The 22,110-nt window shown below is 39.1% G+C and overlaps 1 protein-coding gene across 1 annotated transcript; it reads left to right on the forward strand.

Annotated features, from left to right (window-relative positions):
* Window positions 1-323: 323 nt before the first annotated feature.
* On the forward strand, window positions 324-15,085 carry LOC140928982 (NLR family CARD domain-containing protein 4-like). The gene is made up of 9 exons (XM_073378795.1): window positions 324-500; window positions 5,205-5,911; window positions 6,244-6,429; window positions 6,652-6,714; window positions 7,732-7,983; window positions 9,571-11,678; window positions 13,221-13,337; window positions 14,167-14,269; window positions 14,946-15,085. Exons 2-7 carry the CDS (start codon window positions 5,227-5,229, stop codon window positions 13,335-13,337), a joined length of 3,411 nt encoding a protein of 1,136 aa, XP_073234896.1. The 5' UTR covers window positions 324-500; window positions 5,205-5,226; the 3' UTR covers window positions 14,167-14,269; window positions 14,946-15,085.
* Window positions 15,086-22,110: the final 7,025 nt, after the last annotated feature.

Raw genomic sequence — 22,110 nt, forward strand, 5'->3', positions numbered from 1 at the left:
AGGTCAATTGTTTAATAATTCTACCCTAAAAAAATTTTGCCTACAAGAAATACAATTTGGATTGTTTTGAGAGGATCTTGTTTAATCGTTGTTTGTTCAAATCAGTGTTGTGTCTGGAGGACTGCTGCAATAAACTTGTTGTGAGTGCCTATCATTTCGTTTAACTTACTATGAAGGTCTGTGGTCCTCAGAGGTGGGAATTTGACTTACAATGGAGACCCAAGGGTGGGGAAATTGACATTTGAAAACCTGAAAATGTCAAATTTCCCGTGGGTTGCCCGGCCCCCCCATCCTGGGGCAAACCATTGATAGGTGCATTAAAAACACAATAGGCCTAATTTGCACAAGAAAACAACAAACTGAAGGATTCTGGTAGTTGTAGTAAAAGCGAGTCGACATCGTGCAATTGCCATATTTACTGCATACTAGCCCGAAGAATCCATGCCAACCACTGCACTGATCTTCAAACAAAACGTCCCACTTTTGGCTGTCAAACAAAGGTTTGTTTTTAGATATCGTGTTTAAAAACATGATATTTATATTTGGGATTTTAAGGCATTTAGTTCACTTATAAATCTATAAATATGCGGTGTGTGTGCCTGTTGAAGTGGGAAAGATATAGTCCGTTTCAAGCTTGGTCTAAAAGTGCTCGAACTGTCATATCATCTGTTCATGCCTCGTAGGTGATTTTAAGCTCGTATTCGACCGTACGCACGGGTTACAATATCCCCCTTAACTAGCATTTTAACGGGCATTTTAACTCTTTCTTCAAAGTCACGGCGAGGAGGTCGCGGGATCGGAAGTCGTTGCCCATAACCAATTAATGCTTTTACTTATGAGTATTCTCTTCGCTCTTCTCAGTTTTCAGTGGGTTAAGTCATATCTAGTTTGCATTAAAGACCTATGGAGCGGACTTTGTAGGGTTAAATATTTCGCCTATAAATATAATTGAAGACAATGGACTTAAAAAGGCGCGAAAGTGAAAGCATGAAGACAACGCTATTTCTGGTTATTTTCGAAATTTGATTATGTCATGTCGCTTCCGTCCACCAGTCGGTTAGCGTCTGCAGTTGGCAGTGGACTGAACTTAGCAAACTGAACAAGCTAAAATTAAAGTAACATAGTGAAGAAATGCAGTGTCCCTAACTCTTTCGCTAAAATCGCGTGATTTGTGGAAAAAATTCACAAGATTTGCGTGAATTATTACGCTATTTATAAATAACATTTAGAACATCCACACGCCGCGACGGCTCCCAAGCGTAACTTCTCTCGTGCCTAATCGATCAGTTTCTTCCTTCACTTTTACTGTCTTTAACGAATTATCACTTAGCGTCAAGTTGGAAAGATTAAAAAAGGAATTTTTTGCGCGAAAAATGAGCGGTAAAATAATCATGAAATGTTCAGCTTTAATATTCGGCCAACTCAAGATCATAATTTATTCACTATTTGGACTCTATTCACGACGATCATAATACTACAGTAAAAACCCGCGTTTAAGAAACTGTTAGGCTAAAATTTTCATTTTAAACCCGGTTTTCATTAGAACTTATTTAGCCTAAGATTTCAGTAGGTTTTTATTTTACAAAAAATGAAGGCACAGATAAAAATACAGAAAAAAGTTTAGTCTAGGTTTCAGTCAGTAAAATTTAAAATGTAACACAGCATTTCATGGACACTGCAAGCGTGAAAAACATGCATGCTAGTACTTTGGAAAGAAAAATTCACTGTATGGTTATCATCTAAACTGTATTCTAGATACAGCAATATATTCCATATCACATATAGCCTGTGACGATAGGTTTTGCCCTTCCAAGCACAAATCGGGGAAATAAGCGTTAATAGAATTCGAGCGTCTTCGGCGTGTGAACTCGTCACTGTTCCACGGCCGTACTAGGAACTACTAAAACTGGGAAACAGGACAGCACTCAAACTTGGACTTCAACAGTTTGATCTTCAGCTCGTGAACGTAAATCATATACATGCATGTAAATCTCCAATGTAAAATCGAAAAACAGGGATAACCGTGCTCTATTTATACTAACAGACCAACTTACTACAACATCACAAAACAAATGGAAAGAAGGCTGAATAAAATCAGCTGATGACTGAAAACGAATCTGGATAAATTCAGCTTTAAAGTTCATATATAAAAACTGGACAACTCAAAATTAAAGGCCAGTCAAGGAAATGAATTTCGGAAACTCAGCGGTAATTAAAAGCTGTGTAAAAGATTTTCAGGTTTCCTTTGCTCAGGATCCCTCAAAATGAAAAAAACTAAAACGGTTGGTATTTGAACAGGAGAAAGATCCAGTTGTTCAGTGACTAAGCTGTATAATTATCCAAAAACAAATCATGCTTTCAACATTGAATTGAAAAGTGCATAATTTAAGGGAACTAAAACAAATCAATGCAAATTCAATGTAAATTAAGGCTAAAACAACTTCAAAAGGAATATTTAAATGCTAGATATGAAATTTGAGGCAGATAAAGAACATAACAACATAACATAACATAATTTATATAGCGCTAACTCCACTAATTGACCAAAGCGCTTGATACATGGAAAATCTCTCCTTACAACCCAGTACAGTGAAACCTGTATGAAGAGGACACCGTATTAAGTGGACAACCTCTATTAAGCGGACAGTAGCCGAAGTCCCCAAATTTATTTCCCTTTCAGGGGCGGATCCAGGATTTTTTTCAGGAGGGGGTGCACTCGTCTCTTGCTCTACTTCAACACCAATAAACCACATAGTTTTTTTCTTTTTTTTTTTGGCAGAATACCAGTTGTATTAGAAAACCGCAGGTCATCTCGGGGGGGGGGGGGGGGGGGCGCACCCCCTGCACCTTGCCCCTAGATCCGCCCCTGCCTTTTTTACTTTAAATAGAACCTTTATTAAGCGGACACCTCTATTAAGCGGACGCGGACACCTAAAAAGTACCTGAAACGGTCATTTGTATCATTGCAAACCTGTATTAAACGGACACTTGCAATTAAATTTCACCACCCAACATGCCAGACACCGGAAATGCGAAAGATTGCCACCCACAAATTTTTCGATTTTTACATTAAAAAACGTGACTTGAGGAAAAAATTTGATTAGTTTCACATTTCAGCATTGTTTTCTGTTTCGTTTTGTTTGTATAGAGCTTGTTTCACTCATCTGAATTCTTCAAATTTGAGTTGCAATCTATGTTTATGGTACTATGATCAATTGGTCCTCTTTAATAAAGAAATTAATCCAAATGTGTATAGTGATATAGACTCTGGGAGTATTCTAAACGTTTCCACTGTTCATTTGAATGGCATTTTACACCTCATGACGTTATCTATCGAAACCCGTATTAGGCGGACACCCTGTATTAAGCGGACACTACAGCATTCTCCAAGGGTGCCCGCTTAATACAGGTTTCACTGTAGTAATTATCTGACTGTGCTGTGCTGTGCTTATCGCTAGTGCCCTTATCAAACTACTGGAGAGCCTTTTAAGAACCTAAGTAGCTTGAAATCCCACTAAATACGATCTCTACAAGAACATATCTAGGCTACGTTGGAAAAATCTAGGTTCTTATTCGCGTCAGGTTTTTACTGTATCACAAGTCTTGACCTCTTTAAAGACTTCTTAAAAATAATCATAGGCTTGTCGCTTCTGTTTCGCTTCTGAACACTCATGTCGTTCGAATAAAATGCAACAGTTTTAAAATGAAGCAAAAAAGACTTATAAATCTACACTAAAATTGCTTTGTTGTCTCAAACGTCGCGCGATTCTGCGTATATATGTCATATGCATATCAAGTGTCGTAATTAAATCTGCAAATCAACATGACTCTATTAACATACAAATTTTCAATCATATATGTAATCAACAACTGCGTTGAAACACAGGAAGTACGTATCGTGTACGCAAAGAAAGCACCGAAAAAAATTAGTTTTCCGCTCCATTTTTAGTTCAGACTTCCTGCCAGCCTCGCGGACGGGCTTTTTTTTATAATCGCATGCACTTCATGAACAGCATAGATTTTCATCTTCTTAGGGGAAAATCCAAACCTTGATTTCCGAATCCAAAGACGTATTTTGGCTTCTTTTGGGCAAATCCAAAAATGAATCGTGAATCCATAAAAATCAATCCACACTCTGGGTGGATTTCTCAGATCAAATTTTGAGATTCGCAATCTGAGCCGGGTTTTCTTTTGGGAAAGGATTTGAAAAAAGTATTTTTGACAAGCGGTTTTCCGGACAAAAATGGTACACAACAGATGTGATGTATGATATTCCTATGTTGGTGGCGCCTTAACTTATACATTCTCAAAGCCCTTCGCTTCTTTCCAGGCCGAAAACACGCGCTTTACGCTCCAGAAAATTTTGAGGTCGACTTGTAGGCAAGTCTAGCCTTAACTCTGAGCCATTAGTTACACATATCATTCCGTTTTGGATTCTCCCAAAAAGCGCAGCCTTGGTGTTTAAGAAATTTAAAACAGACTGAAGATCAACGTTTGCGTGTAGTATGTCGCACTTACTCCTTTTTACGAAACAATGAATTATATTAGGAATAGACAGGCCGATAGACAGATAGTCGCACCGGGCCACTTACTTACAAATCTCATGGCCAATTTCGATTAATCCAAGGCGAAATCCTCTCATTCAAGTTGGTTTTTTTTCTCTTCCATTTTTAGTTTCTTCTTTCATTTTTTAAACTCAAGCCGAAAGGAACTTGCTAAAACGTCAAATACAGTGGAACCTAGATATAACGAAGGGCCAAGAGACAGGCAAAATTGGTTCGCTATAACGAGATTTCGTTATATCGATCGAGGTTCTTTTTCATAAAGGGTGAAGAATATCTTTCGTTATACCGAGGACTTCGTTATAGTACATAGAGGTTCGTTATATCGAGGTTCTACCGTGTACTCCATCTGTGAAGAATTTTATTGTTCAGATCACGACTTAAGACTAACTTCAAAATTCGTCTCAAGGTGGTTGCACTGAAATTTGTAAACAAACACTCCATATTATTAGACAGTTTGTCACATATGTGAACACCTCGATCTCTTACCTGTATAGGTGGACACTTATCCTGGCCACAGTGATGTCCACTTACATATCGAGAGGTTTTGACTCTACATAAATAGCTGCGACAATAATTGTAATTGACTGTTTAATTTTTGATTGCAACTTTATAGATTAATTATATATTTACATACTTTAGGTAAATCTTTAACTGAGACTCAATGGCGCAGCATCAAGACCTTAAAAGAAAAGGAGGTGCTGATCCCGATCATCAGATGTCAAGAAATCATGCCCCTCCTCCTCCTCTAAGTATTGAAGTGCCTAAAATGAGAGATCTTCCAAACAAGTCAAACCCTTGGAGTGATGTCCAGCTTCCTGTTGACATTCTTCTGTTGACAGTAGAAGACATCGAGTTTTTAGCTTGTTATTATTTCTTGGAAAATTCTTTTAAAAGTTATCACCAGACCCTGGGATACGTTTACTTTGGGACCATGGGTGAAAGCGGAGAAGAGGCACTGAAAGTTGCGTTAATGAGATGTTGTAAAGGTTCTTCTGGTCCAGGTGGCTCTCAAAATGTTATTAAAAATGCAGTGATGCAACTGAGACCCAAGGCTGCTTTTTCCGTAGGCGAATGCATGGGTTTAAATCCAGAAGATACTAAGCTAGGAGATGTAGTGGTATCCTCTAAACTTTCAACTGAACAATTCACAACTCCAGTAAGAAGAAATATTGGCAACCTTAACTTGTCTTCAACTGAAGGCTGGAATCCACCATTGAAAGATCCAGTAGGGGAAAAAACAGTACTGGTACACCGTGACAGTGTCATATTCAGTGGTAGTCAATTCATCACCAAACAACGCCGCATGTCTCAATCGTGCGAGATTGCAGTTGAAGGGGAAGGGGAAGGTAAGATTAGATGCATATAACTATTAAAACAAGTTGACGTAGCATTCGATTTGAGGTCTACAACTTTTAACTGTCCTTTTCGGCAACATCTTGTAACTATGGCAGAACCACTGATAGGTCCAATGGTGTGTGAGCAGGTTATTCTGGGGATGTACTTTACACTTATTGTGCAGGGAACATAAATTATTGAGCTTAAAAGATTAAGAAGTTTTAGTCACTACACTGCAGAGAAAAATCTGAGCTTTTATCTCCTCTAGATTCTTCTTCACAGTGGATTGAATAAGGATCATTTTCATATTGTATGCCGGTCTGTTTTTTCTTTCCACTTACAGGACTGTTTGCTGCAGCCTATGATATGAACATTGAATGGCTGATTGTTAAAGGGATATCACACTTTTCTGATGATAACAACACTCCTGATGAGTCTTGGAAGTCATTTGCTTCCATTATGGCAGCTTCTGTTGTGTCCAACATGTTAAATGATCCTGTTGTTTTTAAAGAATGGCCTCACTATGAAGGTATGTCACATCCCTGCCTGTTCTAAGAGACTGATTATTAATAGCGATGAATTTTCTGTTGAGATATTTTTGTGTAACCTGGTTCAATATTACCCTTGGTCCAAATCTTTGTCTCTGTTTCAAACTGAAATCATATATTAACATTGAAATATCAAAATCAAACGCCAAGAAAAAAATTGTTTTTAGGGCTTTTCAAATATATAATACTTTTCTTCTTTACAGACTCAGACTTGACAGCAAAAAATCACCCAGAGACAACCACAAAGCCACACAAACAGATACCAGGTAATATTCTGTCAATGTAATTACACTGTCCAGGAGTTTTTCCAGATCAAATGATTGAACACTGGTTTCAGTAGAATAAACACTAGACTTTAGATATAGTTGTTTGCCGCATCTTAGAGCACCATCATGTTTTCTTATTATTGTGAGATATGTCTTTGACAAGAGAGCAGCCTATTTTTGCCTGCTATTTATAACTCCTTTATTTTTCTTAGAAATTTTGCAGAAAAATGCCGCTTGAAGCATGCTGATCCATTCTCTACTCACTATCTGGTCAAAAAGATCCAAAACTTCCTAAAATGCGTTAAGTCCAACACTACGTACGCTGCCTTTTGTTCCTTATGTTAAATAGAAGTGTTGTTTTGAAAAGTGACACAGCCTTCTCAACTCAGTTTCCCCTGTTCCCTTCTCTCCTCCCTACTTCTATATCGCTTTCCCTGCCCCACTTTTTTCCTTATCTTGGGGATTTAGTTGGCTTCTTTTTGGTGAGACATGTTTTCAAGAAGTGAAACTTCTTGAAAACATTCCTGTCTTTTTTTCAGCTGTGTTTGTCATGAATTATTTCAATAATTCAACTGTCTAGGGAAATTTACAAAATTGAAAGGGATGTTGTAGAGGGAGGGTCCACTCCCACACTTTTTGGTGTTATGGTATGGTCTCAGTCTATCTATCCACCCACCCACCCACCTACAACCTACATGTAACCTCAACAAAACAACCTATGACCTGCTCACCATATGCGTCGCCCATAGCTCCGTGGTTCTAGCATCTTACTTGTATCTGGAAGGTTGTGGGTATGATTCCTGCTAAGGGATCGGATTATCAGCATTTCTTTGTTGTACCTAACATTAATATTTTATTTCTAGCAATCATTCATCCACGTGCTATTTTCTCTAATTTATTCATGTTTCTGTAAATTGACTGTCTGCCATTCCTGGTAAGAATTGCTAGTGAAGTCAATCAACAACGATAAACTATTAGAAAAACTGTTTGGAATTGACGAAAAATTCTTGTTAACAGATGCTGTATGCCTTGAGGAGTGCCAGAAACAGCTGCGATCACTTTATGAAACCAGTAGCAAAGTCAAAATCATTCCATGGGACCAGAATGCTGCTGTTGATATTGATGAGATCTACACAGACTTGTCTTGGGTCAAGGATCACAGGAGACCCAGTGGAGTAACACAAGAAAAACTTAACCACTACACTGAGATTTTTGGCAGTAGAGGTTCTCTTCCTGCGCTAAAGCGAATTTTGGTTTATGGACAGCCAGGTAAGTGAGTCAATTTAGTAATAATTGTCTTATGTAACTAGAGTGTAAGTACGTGCCGACGACAAGCAGGAACACAGGAACTATTCGTTTACTGGCATAATACATCTACACACCTGTTAGCGAATGCAATGGTGCAGTTTTCTTGAGTGTTTTGCTGACATGTACATTCCAAGTGGGGTAATTTTTTTCCATGCTGGCAAACCCAATGGAAAGTCTGTTCCTGTGTCTGTCTGTTGTCTGTTGTCTGTTGTCTGTTGTCTGTTCCTGTGAAAAATAAATTAATAGTTTAAGCAAAGTTCTTTTAGAACAATACATACACTGTAGGATTCAATTAATGCCGTAATAATGGCAATTTCAGTTAAAATTATCTGAAATTTAAGTTCATTAAATGTATGGTAAAAGGATAAAACTTCCAATCATAAAATTGCACCACAACCTTCACAGCAGACTAATGAGTAGCAGTTTGGCCCAGTTGTTTGAAGGCGAATCGCCCGCGCTAACATACATACATACATACTTTATTTGAACAGCTCCCTGTCTAGGGCTCTTCCGCCGTCAATACTAACAACTAATTACATGAATATATCCTAATGCTAAAAACTAAAAGTTACAAATTTAACAAATATTTACAGACTTTAGCCTTAAACTTTTTAAGATCGGAAGTTTGCTTAATCTCGTTTGGGAGGTTGTTATACAACTTTGCACCCCGAAAAGCAAATGATCGTTGCGCGCTAACCTGGGGATAAAGCACTTTCTCAGATAATTTTCTCTATTCTTTTTAGAGTATCTAATCATCAAATTGCAGACAAAAGGAATTAAACTCAATTTGCTTTTGAAGCTTTCATATCTGAATTCAAATTTCGCACTAACCTAGATAACCCAGTTTTGAACAACCATGCAGGCCCTAAATAGTCTGTGTATTTCACACTTTTGTGAAGGATTTATTTCCATTGTCTTTATCATGAATAATTTTGAATACGTAAATGAGATACATTATCGATGAATGTAACTCTGGTCTGTAATCAAAGCTAAGAATTCCAAAATACCCCCTTAGAGACAGAGAAACATCTTTTTGGAATAACCTTAAAGGCAAAGGCTACTCTAGTGTTGTTCACTCTGCATATGGCATAAAAAGTTTAGACATAATTCCGTAAAAAAATAAAATAAAATAAAATAAATTCTCTTAGACGGCGAGCGGTCGTCCTTTTTACTGCTCGTAGTTTTATGAAAATTATAAATTCACATTTCAATATTTTAGATTCCACTCCACGTGTCGCCCCATATAAGGGAATCCAAGACAGTCTTGGATTCTGGATTGCATATCGTAGATTCCGGGTTCCAATTACTGGATTCCAGATCTCTTTCATTGGAACTTCTGGAACTTGGATTCCGGATTCCGGATTCCAATTGTTAGCGGGATTCCGGATTCCTACAGCTTCATTCCGGATTCCAAGGCCCAGGATTCCGGATTCTACATAAAATTTTTTCCCAGATCCTGGAATCCGAATTCACTTATATGGAACGACACGTGACTTCACATGATTCTGCTGAAGACGTATTGATAGTTTGTTCATATATGTCACCTAGGTATCGGCAAGACTGTTTTCACGAAGAAAGCAACTTTTGACTGGTCCCAGCAGAGATATTCAGAAACATTAGGGGAATTTGATCTTGTCCTTCTGGTGAGATTACGTCACGTTAGTAATCTCCAAGATGTTCCGTCAATTCTGAGGGCTTCTGAAGTGCTGGATAGTAATGGTGCAATTTCCGTAAACAACATGTATGATTACGTTTGTCGCCATCAAGAAAATGTCTTGCTTATCTTGGACGGCTACGATGAGTATGTTTACAGTTCAAAAAACGAGTCGCCTGTCTTCAAAATCTGGAAAAAAAGCCAATTAAGGGATTGTTGTGTTGTAATTACTTCAAGGGAAATGAAAGCTGAGACGTTGAGAAATTTTAGTGATGCTCAATTTAAAATTGACGGCTTTAATGATCAGCGCCAAGAAGAGTTCGCTCGTAGATTTTTGAAAGATGATGAAGATGTTGGAGCTTTTTTGGAATACTTGGAGGAGCACGACCTAAGAGAACTAGCACAAATTCCCCTTTTAATGTTAATGTTGTGCTTACTCTGGACAAAAACAAAACGCGAAGAACTACCAAAAGAACGCGCAGACATCTTCGCCCAGTTTGTTAAGACTTTGTTTGATCACTTGCGTGAAAAACACTCTGCTGAATCAGTGGTTGTTAAAGATTACTCAGATGAATTATACGCATTAGGACGCTTGGCCTTTGAAGCCCTTTTACAAGGACAACTTTATTTCCCTGTTAATCAGTTACCTAGCTACATTTTGATCGAGAGGCTGATTGAAGTCGGCCTTTTTCAGGTTTTAAATGTGGCGAGTTTGAATCCTGAAAAAGGCGTGTACTTTATTCACAAATCCGTACAAGAATACCTTGCTGGGAAATTCCTGAAAGAAGAGCTGACATCTAAAAAGGCTGAAAGTACAAGTTCCCTTTTAAAGTTGGACTCAGTTAAAAAGATCGAAAAGATGTGCGAGGTTTTAAAATTTGCTGCTCAGTTGTCAGGAGAAGCTGCGCGCGAGATTGTGATTCACATTGGAATGAAGAGCGAACGGACAGAGTTCAGATTCGACAACGAAACACCGTCAAAGGAGGACTTGTCAGGGGAACAAACAGATTTTATTAATCTTTGTAATCAGTTATTTTTCTCCTGCTCAGCTGAGACAAGAAAAAACCTCTTTCCTACATTTCTTTCTTCCTTAGGAGGAATTCTTGTAATTAGTGCAGAGCAGCTAAATGTTATCGTACGTGAAAAATTAGTTCAAACTGCCGAAACACCCAACTACGTTTTTTTCAATAAACACAATTATAGAATTTCTACAGAGCACGAATTAGAAATTTATGGTAATTTAGAAATGTTATCACAGCAATTAAACGCAGTTATTGTCAGCTGTGGAGGAGAAAAGAAAGCATCAGAATTCTTAAGCAACTCAACATGTCGTAGCATTGATGAATTTTTTTTAAAGAAAGAAGAAAACAACACTCACCTTTATTTAGCTCAAATTTTAAAAAATACGTTTAGCGACATTCCTTTTCTTCCTTCTATAACTAAGGCGCTTATTAGTAAAAAAGACACAACAAAGAAGACAAAAGTGAATGCTGATAAGTCAAGTGAAGAGAGCAGCAGCAGCTATTCAAAGCGCCATAGTCTCTCCAGGGTTCGGGAGATTGATGCTTGGTATGTGGACAGGTCAGATGTGGAACTCCTGAGTGGGATGATGGCGTTTATCACCGCTCCACACGGGATAGTGATTTATGGTCAGAAAGGTGAAGTGTACGATGCTGAGGTAACAGGGTCTCTGATAAGGAGCATGCAACCAACTCACAAACTGAAGATATTAGTACTCCATGGTATCAATGTAACATCATCACCTGCTGTGGAGTTCATCAAGAATTTATTTAAACAAGCTCCATACTTGGAGGTGCTCAGCTTGTCAGTCAATCCTCTTCTGGGTGAAGGAGTCAGCAGCGTAATTCAACTTCTGAGCTGCGCTCCTCATCTGGACACACTGGGACTTATCAAGGTGAAGATGACTCCACAGCAGGTGAGGGATCTGACAGCAGCAGTACAGCAACACGGCAACATCACTAATCTGCTGTCATCCTACCACGTAAGATATCCAATTTTATCGCACTTTGTTTCTTTATTCTTTTTTTACAGTTTTTTTTCTACTCAGCTCCTGCCTTTCGCCATTTTCCTTTTTTTGTCATTTTTATACTCAACAAAACACAAGATTTAAGCTTACTATTGAAAACAAATTGCAGGCTTTAGCAGATTCAAAGTCATCGTTTCAAATTCATTCTTTTCAATCGATTAAACTAAGTCGAAAAAATGTTTAAACCGAGAACAAGTAAATTAATCTGAAGGTGTCTTCCCTGTGCAAAATAATGGATCAGCGATTTCTCTGCGAAGTCTGCTTCGGCAACTCGATATGAGCTCACTTAACAAACTTCTGAATGATATATGTATTAACACAAAAATTCCATAGCATTAACTTATAAATCAATTTTAATTCCTTACTTTTCATGAAATGGTGAATTACAAGCATTAAGTCAAAATATGTTCTGTTCATGTTCAATTCACAGGGGCACCCAACGACAGTAAAATATTTGTTCGGAGAAGCAAAAATTGCCTAGAACTTTCTATAACATGAAGACAGCTAGAAAGTTCTAGAGAACTGTTCCATTCATGTAAAATTTTTGAACCTTATTTATTAAGTTCCCTATGATTTTTAACTTTCTCATTTTACTCCCCAATTTGGGCTATTTTTCTTAGAAAAAAGGAAACCTGAAATTTTCGGATTCAAAAATGTGATGGAGAGAAAATTTTCGGGAAAATAAGACTCGAGGCCTTGAAATTTCGAAAAGGTGCAAGTTCCCCTAGGATAACCGAACAGACACAAAGTTTACAGCGTCGCTTAGAATGCTTTTCTAGAGATCTAAAAGTACTAGCTCTGGATAGCCTCAAAAGTGTTTTCATTACATTTAGGGGGAAAACTTCGTTGGGTGCCCCTGAATTCAAGCAAACAATTTGCAAAAATTAAGAGGAAAAAGTTTCTCCACTCACAATTTCACTTTTATAGCTAAGGTTTTCCTAAAATCAGCCAACTCAAGTAAAGTTTCTTTGAGATTCCAGAAAACGAAGAAGTCCTTTCAGAGCTGTTCTTTTGTTTGAATGTCCCTTGCGTTTCGGTAAATACTTGTCCTCCCGTAAGGGCCAATCGACATATTCACTTTTCCCTCGCTGGTCGCCAACTGGACGTATAGGTCAGACAACCACCGCCCCCCCCCCTCCCCTTCTTAACGTTCACTTGAAATGTTGCCCCAAACGTCACTGTATTCAAGAAAGAATACCGGCTGACATGCACGTGCGTGAAGATGTCGACATTGACACAATTTACTGCTTTTAAAACGTGGTAAAAACTTCATTCTTTGAATAAAGCTTTCTCTTACCTGTTCTCTCTCAACATCTGCATAACTGCTTTTTCCTGTCGATTCTTTTGATTTCCTGAGCTAGAATCAGTTTACCCCTGGGGTTATTTTTATCCTTTAATTGCTTACCGCTTAAAGAAAGGTTTAGACTACACTTTCGATCTTTTAAACGATACTTTAAAAATTGAATGTTGTTAGTGTTATTTTGTGATTTGTTGTAGGATTTGATAGGGAACCCCAAGCCTGAACGCGAATGGCCATCTGAAGAAGACTGGAAGAGTTGGTATCCCAGTCTCTTTTCTCACTCATCAAACGAATCACAGCCGCAAAAACAATAGGTTGGTCATCAACTTTGCTAAAGAAAACGGAGTATAATATTTCCTGAGTTTGGTTATTTCTTGAAGAAAAAAAAAACTGAAAAAAAAGCATACCGTTTAAAAGTATGTTTTTTTTTCAGCTTTTCAGGAGGTCACTTAGCTTAAACCCTGGGCAAACGGGAAATGTGTTTTGTATCAAAGTAGTTTCTGGCGGTTGTTTTTTTTTTTCCTTAAATTAATTTGTCACGATTTCATAAAAACTGAGTCAAACCAAAACAGTGGAGTTGAATGTAAGTCTTACTGATAGTAATAAGTTGTTTCTGTTGTCTTAGGTTCCCTAGCTCACTTCTTTTAAAATCTTTCAGTCATACCAAAACGGTTGTCTTACAACCATGGCATTTAATTGTGGACGTTACCGTCCGAACAATATTGCAACGGACTGCCATCTGTTCCATACGTTTTTTACCGCTCGGGAAGTCGATTTAATCGTTTTAAGTGCACCTTGAAAAAAATTGCTGATTTTCGTTCGTGAAGTTTATACGAGCCGTATTTTGGTAGAAAAATGGGGATCTTTGTGATGTTTACTGACTTGCAAGTTTCACCGTTATCGCTGTAGTAGAGCATTTTACGCAGTTTAAGAAAACATGGAGCTTGAAGCTTGGATCAAACCAGTCAAAAGTAGACGAGGTTCTGTCTTGGCATAGTCTTGTTCTCATTACTTACAGAAGAGTTTCTTTTTGCCAGCCTGTTCCTGGCGTTCAGAAAGTGGAAAGCGCCACTCTCTTCTATCTGAAAGCCTGGAACAGGCTCATCAACTTTTCTTTTCTCCATTCTTTTACCACTCGCACAGATTCTGGCAGAGACTCTCCCCCTCAGTATTTACGTCTCACCATTCCCCGCTGACGATCAAGACACCATGGGAAGAACATTTCCAGCGCCTCCTGATCCTTCTGGTAAGGTTTTTTTTGTCCCCTAGCCCCCCTCCCCCCTAGTTCCCTGCCTTCCCAATTATAGATGTAACAAAACCTATTGGCGATTAACGCCCTGAGCACTAATGAGAAGTTGCACATAAGTTCGTTGCGGTCAAAAGTCAGTTTTGGTTTGTGAGATTGCCTTCTTTTTAATAATTGCGGGTAGACGTGCGACAAGTTGCTGTTGTCACATTCTGTCCGTAATTTAAATGAAAGAAATCGGACTTCCTTGATTATGTTTATTCACTAGTCTGTTTATATAGACCAAAAAGGTATTCTACGTAGTACTACCCGGCATGAGCATTTGACAGACCAGGCCTTTCTACCATATACAGAAGCGAAAAGCATGTTAATAGTTAGAACAGTCACTGAGTGAGGGAGTTTAAAGGGAAAAGATCTTGTTTCGATGTAGACATTTTTTGGTGTTACCTAAAGTGAGCACCGTTTGCAATAATTATTTAAACTTACGTAGTAAAACAAGGGTTCATAACCTTAGAAAAAGGATAATTGTTCTGAAGGTCTATCAGTCTGAAACGATGTTTTTCTTTATACCATCATGGGTCGTTGGGTCCTTATTTCTTCCTTTAGCTGATCCAATGTTAGTAGGCCGTCCATTCCTTCTCGTAGGATGCTAATTTCTACCTTTTTTCGTCAACAGCTGATCCGATGTTAACAGAAGCGTCTATTCCTAAAGCCCATGGATCCAGCCACGGTCCGGTACCTCACGTTCAGTATTCACAGCATTTCTCCTCACCAGATATCCACACCCATCATCACAGTGTCAGGAGCCCATAACCCGGAGCATGCAACTCCCTTACTAGGCCTATGTCAAGGCGTTTTTACGGACAGGTTTAATTTTAGACGCATTTTAGGGCAATTTTTCCCGCGAAAATGGAATCTACGCCACGACTATAAACACATTCGAAGTATAAAATATCAAAAAGTAAAACGTAACGTCATCAAAAGGCAAAAATTATTATGTTTAGGTCTGTAGATTTTGCTGACTGGTTTATGAGACTTCACGCCAAAACCGTTCTAAAAATAAACTGGTCCGTGAAAACGCCGTGACACGAGTACATGGAAGTTGCTCGCTCCAGGTTATGGGCTCCTGACAGTGCCCCATCCACCATCTTTACACCTGGAGGCTCCTTGGCTACCAATCCGTATCTTATCAGTGGTCCTAGCCCTTCTACAGTCACACAGGACGAGCCCTTTGATGAGATAATGAGGCCGAACAAGAGCGATGGGCCGGATTCACATAGTTGCCCTTGTTTATTAGTTTGAAACAGTGTTAAGGATTATTGAGAACGACTTTATGGATCAGTTGTTGATAGGAATGTAAGAGTGTCAGAGCTCAAGGTCGTACCCTTATTTTCGTGGTCTGAAGTGTTTAGAGGACTTTGTTCAGTATTCATCTTCACTGGGATGCCTTTTGGATCAGACGCATCAGACTTGTTGAGGAGCGTTATGCACCTATCAATGTAAACCCCGTCGGGGGGGGGGGGGGAGTGCGGGCAAGGGGTGGGGATTTGACAAATTTTAAAATTTTTTGATCAAATTCCCCAGGGTGGGAAACGAAAGGTCAATCAAAAGTGTCAAAAAAGACCCCACCCCAGGGAAAAAAATCTAAACAAACAATACTATAATACTATATAAAACGAATAAAAGAACATTTCAAAAGTACGTTCTTACTACTTTTATTTAATGTTAACTTAAGCTCCATTAAGTTACTCGCAGTAATTAAGTATTTTCTCTCTCCACTAGCATTTCTTATTTTGAACAACAAAATCACTCCAGGAAGATTGACCGTGCTATTATAATATTAATGAAACGTAAACTGCTTTATTACATCTGTTCAACTTGTCGGAACAGGTCGGATCAGTGACTCGTAAAAAATCCTCTGACTTTCATGGTGGAATTCGATTTCAATCGAGTTTTAAAATCAGATGGGAACTTGAAGATACAAACTTTCTTAAAATAGACATTATCTGTTTAGACGACAGTTTAAAGTATCGGATTATGGCGATTAAAACAAATGAAAACTTCATACCTTTCTCCATCCTCGGAGACCCAGGGGCAGATAAAGGTAGCGAGGGAAAGTCTAAACGGGCGGAAAAATATATATGGAACGACGAAAAGTAAAGAACGGCGAGAAGAGCCCCTGGGGACAATGTCTTACCAGACCCTTTCCAAACGGTCGCCGCCGTTCTGGCTTCTGATTGGTGCCAGAAATCTTGTGTTTTTCTTGCACCAATCAGAAGCCAGAACGGCGGCGACCGTTTGGGACTGATATCGTAAGACATTGTCCCCAGGGGCTCTTCTCGCCGTTCTTTGCTTTTCTTCGCACCACATTTTTCCGCCCGTTTAGACTTTCCCTCGTCCCCACTATCTGCCCCTGGGTCTCCGAGGATGACCTTTCTCCAACAGCGTGACTTTCAGAAAGCCTCGAGGAACGGACATGGTAACTGCTTCTGAATTGATACCAGGAATACCAGGCTTCTGTCGGTCAAAGTCAAATGTCCCGACCCCGGGGTCGCTTTGCACGATCAAAAGCCCGACAGCGGGGATAGTCTCAGGCATCAAATCCCCACCCCTTTCCCGCACTCCCCCCCCCCTCCCCCACGGGATTTACATTGATAGGTGCATTATTCACCCTAGCTGGGCTCTAACAATGTAAGACACCTGAAAGACATTAACACCCGTAATGAGTTAAAAGAAAAAAATGCCATTGATTATTTGGAAGCAATTTGGGTCAGATTATTAACGAACAAAGATGAAAATATTAAAATAAAATTATTAACAAACAAAGATAAACGGGGTTGGTCGAGAGGGGTCTGTTTGACTGACATGTTTCACTTTAGCAGGAGGCGTATCAATTTGGTTTGACCAAATCTTAAAAAAAAAATGGTATTTTGTTATTCAAATGTTTTTAAAGCATAGCCCGAAAGCAAAATCCTAATGATGCTGATGGTTTCGATATCTGACAGCCAATTTCTTTCGGGCTATGCTTTAAGAACATTTGAGTAGTTATTTGAACTTTCTAGCCCTAGGAATTTCTTCAAGAGTATTTTGCTGTATTAACTACGGTATAAAAGTTTTGAACTGGCTTTTCTGCGAGATAAACCGTACGTTTTTCTTTATTTACTCCATAGGACATGTGGCCACAGACTGAGATTCAAGATTTGCCCCAGTCGGAACGCTTGTCCCTTAAACAGGTAACTAGGCCGGATAACGATCAATCCTTTCAAGGGCATTATTTGAAACAGTATTCCGAGTAGACCTTTTTCGTTAAAAGCTTGTCAATCAGGCTCTTGTTGATGGAGGAGTCAGCCAGCCTTGGTGTTTAGCAAAGTTACTATAACTTCACTCTTCTTCGGAGCCTCATTCTCATCAACGAAGGAATTTTGACCGGACATGTCGTTGATACGGGACCGTTCAATATTTTCACTCTGTTCACACGCAAATCTGAATGGCTAGGCGTCTGATTTTTGTGGTTCTGGGTGAATAGACCAATTCGGCTAACTCAATGTTGTACCTAATTCAAACCCTTTGGGAATAAAACGCTTTGTTTCAGGATTTTCCATATCATTAATGTGAATACCACATTGTATGCAAATACAGTACACAAATAATCTTAACCCAAGTCCTTAGTGGATGTATATTGTGCCTTCAAGACAGCGTCGACGTGTTTGTTTCTGGAGCATGCTTGAGCTACTTTTGGTCTAACAAGTCTAAAAGTTTTTAACGACTTTCGTGAAGTCTGAAAACTTTGCCTAAGGGTGTTTTGAAAGGAAATTTTGGTCGAGTACTATGTACTATTACAGTGTAGTTGTCACTAACATTTCATTTTGATTGAACTTTGGGTATATAACTAAACGACCATTTTAAGTCGTATAAGTAAGTGACGCTTCTGTCAGTCGATTGGTCAGTCCTCAACAGCTTACATATATAATCACTCGAACTACATGGCACTATTTACTCGTTTGCAGGAGTTGAATCTTCCCAGCTCGCCTTCCAGCGCGTACAATGAACAAGGTTCCTTACAAGGTTGGTTGTAAACAATAATTAAGAAAAAAGCGTAAATTTATAGCGGAGCTCTCGCGCGCGAAGCCCGCCATCGGAGCACCATGGGTAAGAAAATGAAGTAATCTATCCATCCGAGAAAATTTGGTAATCACGTGACCGTACACCAACCGCCCGCCCGAGAGACCGTCAGTCCGCACCACAGGCATACCAATGTAAAATATCTCAATCAACAGTTATGGCAACCCAAATGCAACTCGAGGTTATTTTGGTGGGAAATTGCATAGCCACCAGCGTCTTGAAAAGTAAATTAGTCAATAAAGACGAAAACGGAAAGCGAAAATTGTTTCTGTACCTGTGTTTGCTAAAGTCATTAAGCTTAGATAAATTGTCATGTCCACAGATTTGGAGTATAGAGCAAGAGAAAGACAGAGAAAAAGAGAAAGTGGGCGGCAGTCCAGCGAAGCTCAACGAGAAAAAGGGTGACAGGCATTTAGAGCGAGAGATAAAAAACCGAACGAGACATTTTTTTGTTGGAAGAACAACATAAAAATTTTGTAGCGACGACAAAATGAGAAATGCTAGCCGCCACCAATGCAAGGTGAAAATGAGCGGCAGTGAAAAAAAGTGAACGGAAACACGTACGACATTTCCTCCATAAAACGTGTAACTAAGAAGTTTCTGGAAGTTTCACGTTGTAGTGTGCAAAACAACGGCAAAGAAATGTACATAAATTAAAAAATGTGCTGCTTGTGCAAAGTTGCTTTTGCTAATTAGGGCTATTGTTGTTTTTCACCGTTTTCCGGCGTTGCATGCCTTCGCCGCTTAGCATTACACGATTTTATATTTTGTTTGAACAAACTATAAATATTATCGAGAGCTTCGCTTTTAGCCCTGGCTAAATCTATTTAGTATATACTAAAACAGTGGATAGTGTTTTTCGCGCGCTCTGATTGGCGACTCAATCAGTGAATATCAGGGCGGATAAAGGTTGGGCGGTGAAACGAGCGTGTCCGAGCAAAAAGGTGTGATGCAGTGGACTGGGACTCTGCTTAGAAATGTCGCTTGTTTTCGACTTCGGTCAGGGCTTGCGATGTGGTTTGTACATTAGACACTGCCGCTGTCACTGAATTTAGCGGCTTGATTTGTTTTCTTGTACTTCTTCCTCGTTCCTTTGTGCTGGTACGCTGTCTCCGAGAGGCAAATGTTGCTATTTTTTGCGGGAGGTTTAGTTGCAGTAGACAAACATCGCTTTCAAAGGGTTTCTTTTATTACTTCCATGACTCTACCACTGAATTATATTTTCGTTCTGCTACTCGCCAATGTCGATGTTATTCCAAAACAAAAACATCTAAGTACTGTCTAAAACACGAAGGAAAATCTCATCCATGTCACCCATGGCAAAACTAAAAGACAGCAGATCGTGTTTTATAACTAGATGACGTGTATTTTATAAATGCGTGCAGCTCGTGCAAGGTGAAATTATGCTAATTTCAATCACCATCATCCTTCTTTTTAATTTTGAAAAAAAAAACCATCTCATACGTCTTTCTGTTTCTTCGAAACTTCAAAATTAGTTTTCCCTCAGTTTTTACTGTTTACCTTGTTTTGTTTTAGAGAGAAAAACGGAGAAAAAACCTTACAACTGACCTCAATAAATTTTGTTTACATGCGGTTGCCGGATTTGCAACGCATTGCGCGAATCGCCATGGCGCGTTGCACCCGAGAAGCAAAGTTTGAAGAAATATAACGCCACTATATCAATATATATCAATCTAATTTTTTGTTATGTTATACAAAATTTATCCCCCTTTAACATATGTAAAAATTGAGGTTAAGAAGTGTTAAGCTTTTGCAAACGAAACGGCGAAAGACGATTAGGTGATATTTAGTGGAAGGAGGAGGTATTCAACACTTTCAAATTAAACTCAAATTTTGGTATTATACGACCAACAAGTTTGACTTAAAGACATACAGACACAAACATATGAAACTGTTTATTGATATTGTTATGAAACGAATTTATCTATTTAACACTGTAGCCTGAAATTACAGAAAGAAAATAGGATTTCCGGTTTGCAAAAAGGAAGATTTCGCCGGCCTTCAAGCGCACCGGAAGCGCGGAAAGAGCGCTCGTGCCAGTCCTACTCCGCATCACACATTAAATGAAGAGCGGAGCGCTCGTTTCACCGCCCAACCTTTATCCGCCCTGGTGAATATCCTGCACTATTCACTGATTCACCTCCAGTTCCTCCGAGCGAGCGATGCCGCTACTCGCGTAGGTTGAGAGCAAAATGCCTTTCCGGTTTGCTGCCGTATCAAACTAAGAAATTTCACAACTAATCAAGCAAGCTATTTCCGAAATACATGAAGAAGTTGACGAAGTTCGGTTTGGAAGTTTTAACAGGTAGCTTTTTGTCTTTTAGACTTGAATTTATCGATAAAACCGGTGAAAAAGTTTTTTGTTTACAAATGCAAATTAAGCTTAAGTCTTGTATTACTTTATTTAGTTGACTTGTTCATAAATAAACTTAAAACTAAATTGAATAATCTTTTTTACAGAATTTTTTTAAATACAAAAAGAATTCACAACTCCTTTTAAAGAAACTTCCCCGCAAGAGCTAAACAAACGCCTTCAAAAGTTTTATTTGTCGCTAAGAAAAAGCGACGACCGCGGCCGTTCGGTCATCGCGCGCCAAAATTGTAATCGTTGGCAACAGTATTTCAGTTAAAAATCATCATTTTTCTGCTAAATTATCTCACTGTTTTAGTATATACTAAAACAATTATTCACCTCAGTGTCGGTGGCTAGTATTGGATATTTACCTCGCCGCTTCGCGGCCTCGATAAACATCCAACACTAGCCACCTCTACTTCGGTGAATAATTGTTATATATTGTACGATCTTACAGTATAACCAAGGCTTTCCATTCCGCTCACAATACGGACACTTTGCCGGCATGTCGCTTTGGTGTCCGTATTAACAGGGCTTCACTGTATGTCTGTTTGAATCTCAAAGAATTCTTAGAAACTGAGTCATTCAAAATTGATTTTATAATTACAGACGAATCCCTTGAAAGAAAACAGAAAGCAAGAAAAAAGCGGAAAGTGCAGGAGATGACTGAAGGTATACTAAAGGTCAATTAAATCCTTTTTATACAGTTGAACCTCTCTACAACGGCCACCTTGGTCGGACAGAACAAAGTGACCATTGACTGAAACAAGAGTGAGCGTATGGACTGTCCGCCAAAAAGAATGGCCGTTGTAGAGAGGTGGCCGTTAGTGGAGATTCGACTGTAGTTGATAACAGAAAGGAGAGACCTTACTTAGTTCTTTAGGGTCCATTTTGTTCCGACACCCTTTGACTAGAAAGACGAAAACTCATGTCGTTTTTCGCTATTTGTTGATATGAGGCTTAAATTATGTAGCGTTCTATTACTTTGGATACATCGTTAAACACTCGCTACTATTTCGGAATACAGTCGAGCCTCCACTAACGGCGACCTCTCTACAACAACCATTTTTCTTGGCGGACAGTCCATACATTCACTCTTGTTTCAACCTGTCTGCAACGGCCACCTCTCTACTATGGCCACTTTCTTCCGTCCCCAAGGTGGCCGTTAATTGTAGAGAGGTTCAACTGTACTTGGAGGCAACTCCCTCTTGTTGGAAAGTAGGAGAGACTGGCACTACTGAAAATCCCTCATAAAGCCCTCTACGATGATGTTTGGCCTGATTACTTACGCCTTAAATTCCATACTATCAGTGCCTATAACTTAAGATCTCTTGAAGCACCAAAG

Source organism: Porites lutea, chromosome 2, assembly GCF_958299795.1.
Source record: "Porites lutea chromosome 2, jaPorLute2.1, whole genome shotgun sequence".
Taxonomy (NCBI): Eukaryota; Metazoa; Cnidaria; class Anthozoa; order Scleractinia; family Poritidae; genus Porites; species Porites lutea.

Bases quoted from the DNA above. Each gene is read 5' to 3' on its own strand.
- LOC140928982 (XM_073378795.1), top strand. From the start codon at position 5,227: ATGGCGCAGCATCAAGACCTTAAAAGAAAAGGAGGTGCTGATCCCGAT. The intron at 6,430-6,651 runs GTATGTCACATC...TCTTCTTTACAG, and splicing joins AGAATGGCCTCACTATGAAG to ACTCAGACTTGACAGCAAAA. The intron at 6,715-7,731 runs GTAATATTCTGT...TCTTGTTAACAG, and splicing joins GCCACACAAACAGATACCAG to ATGCTGTATGCCTTGAGGAG.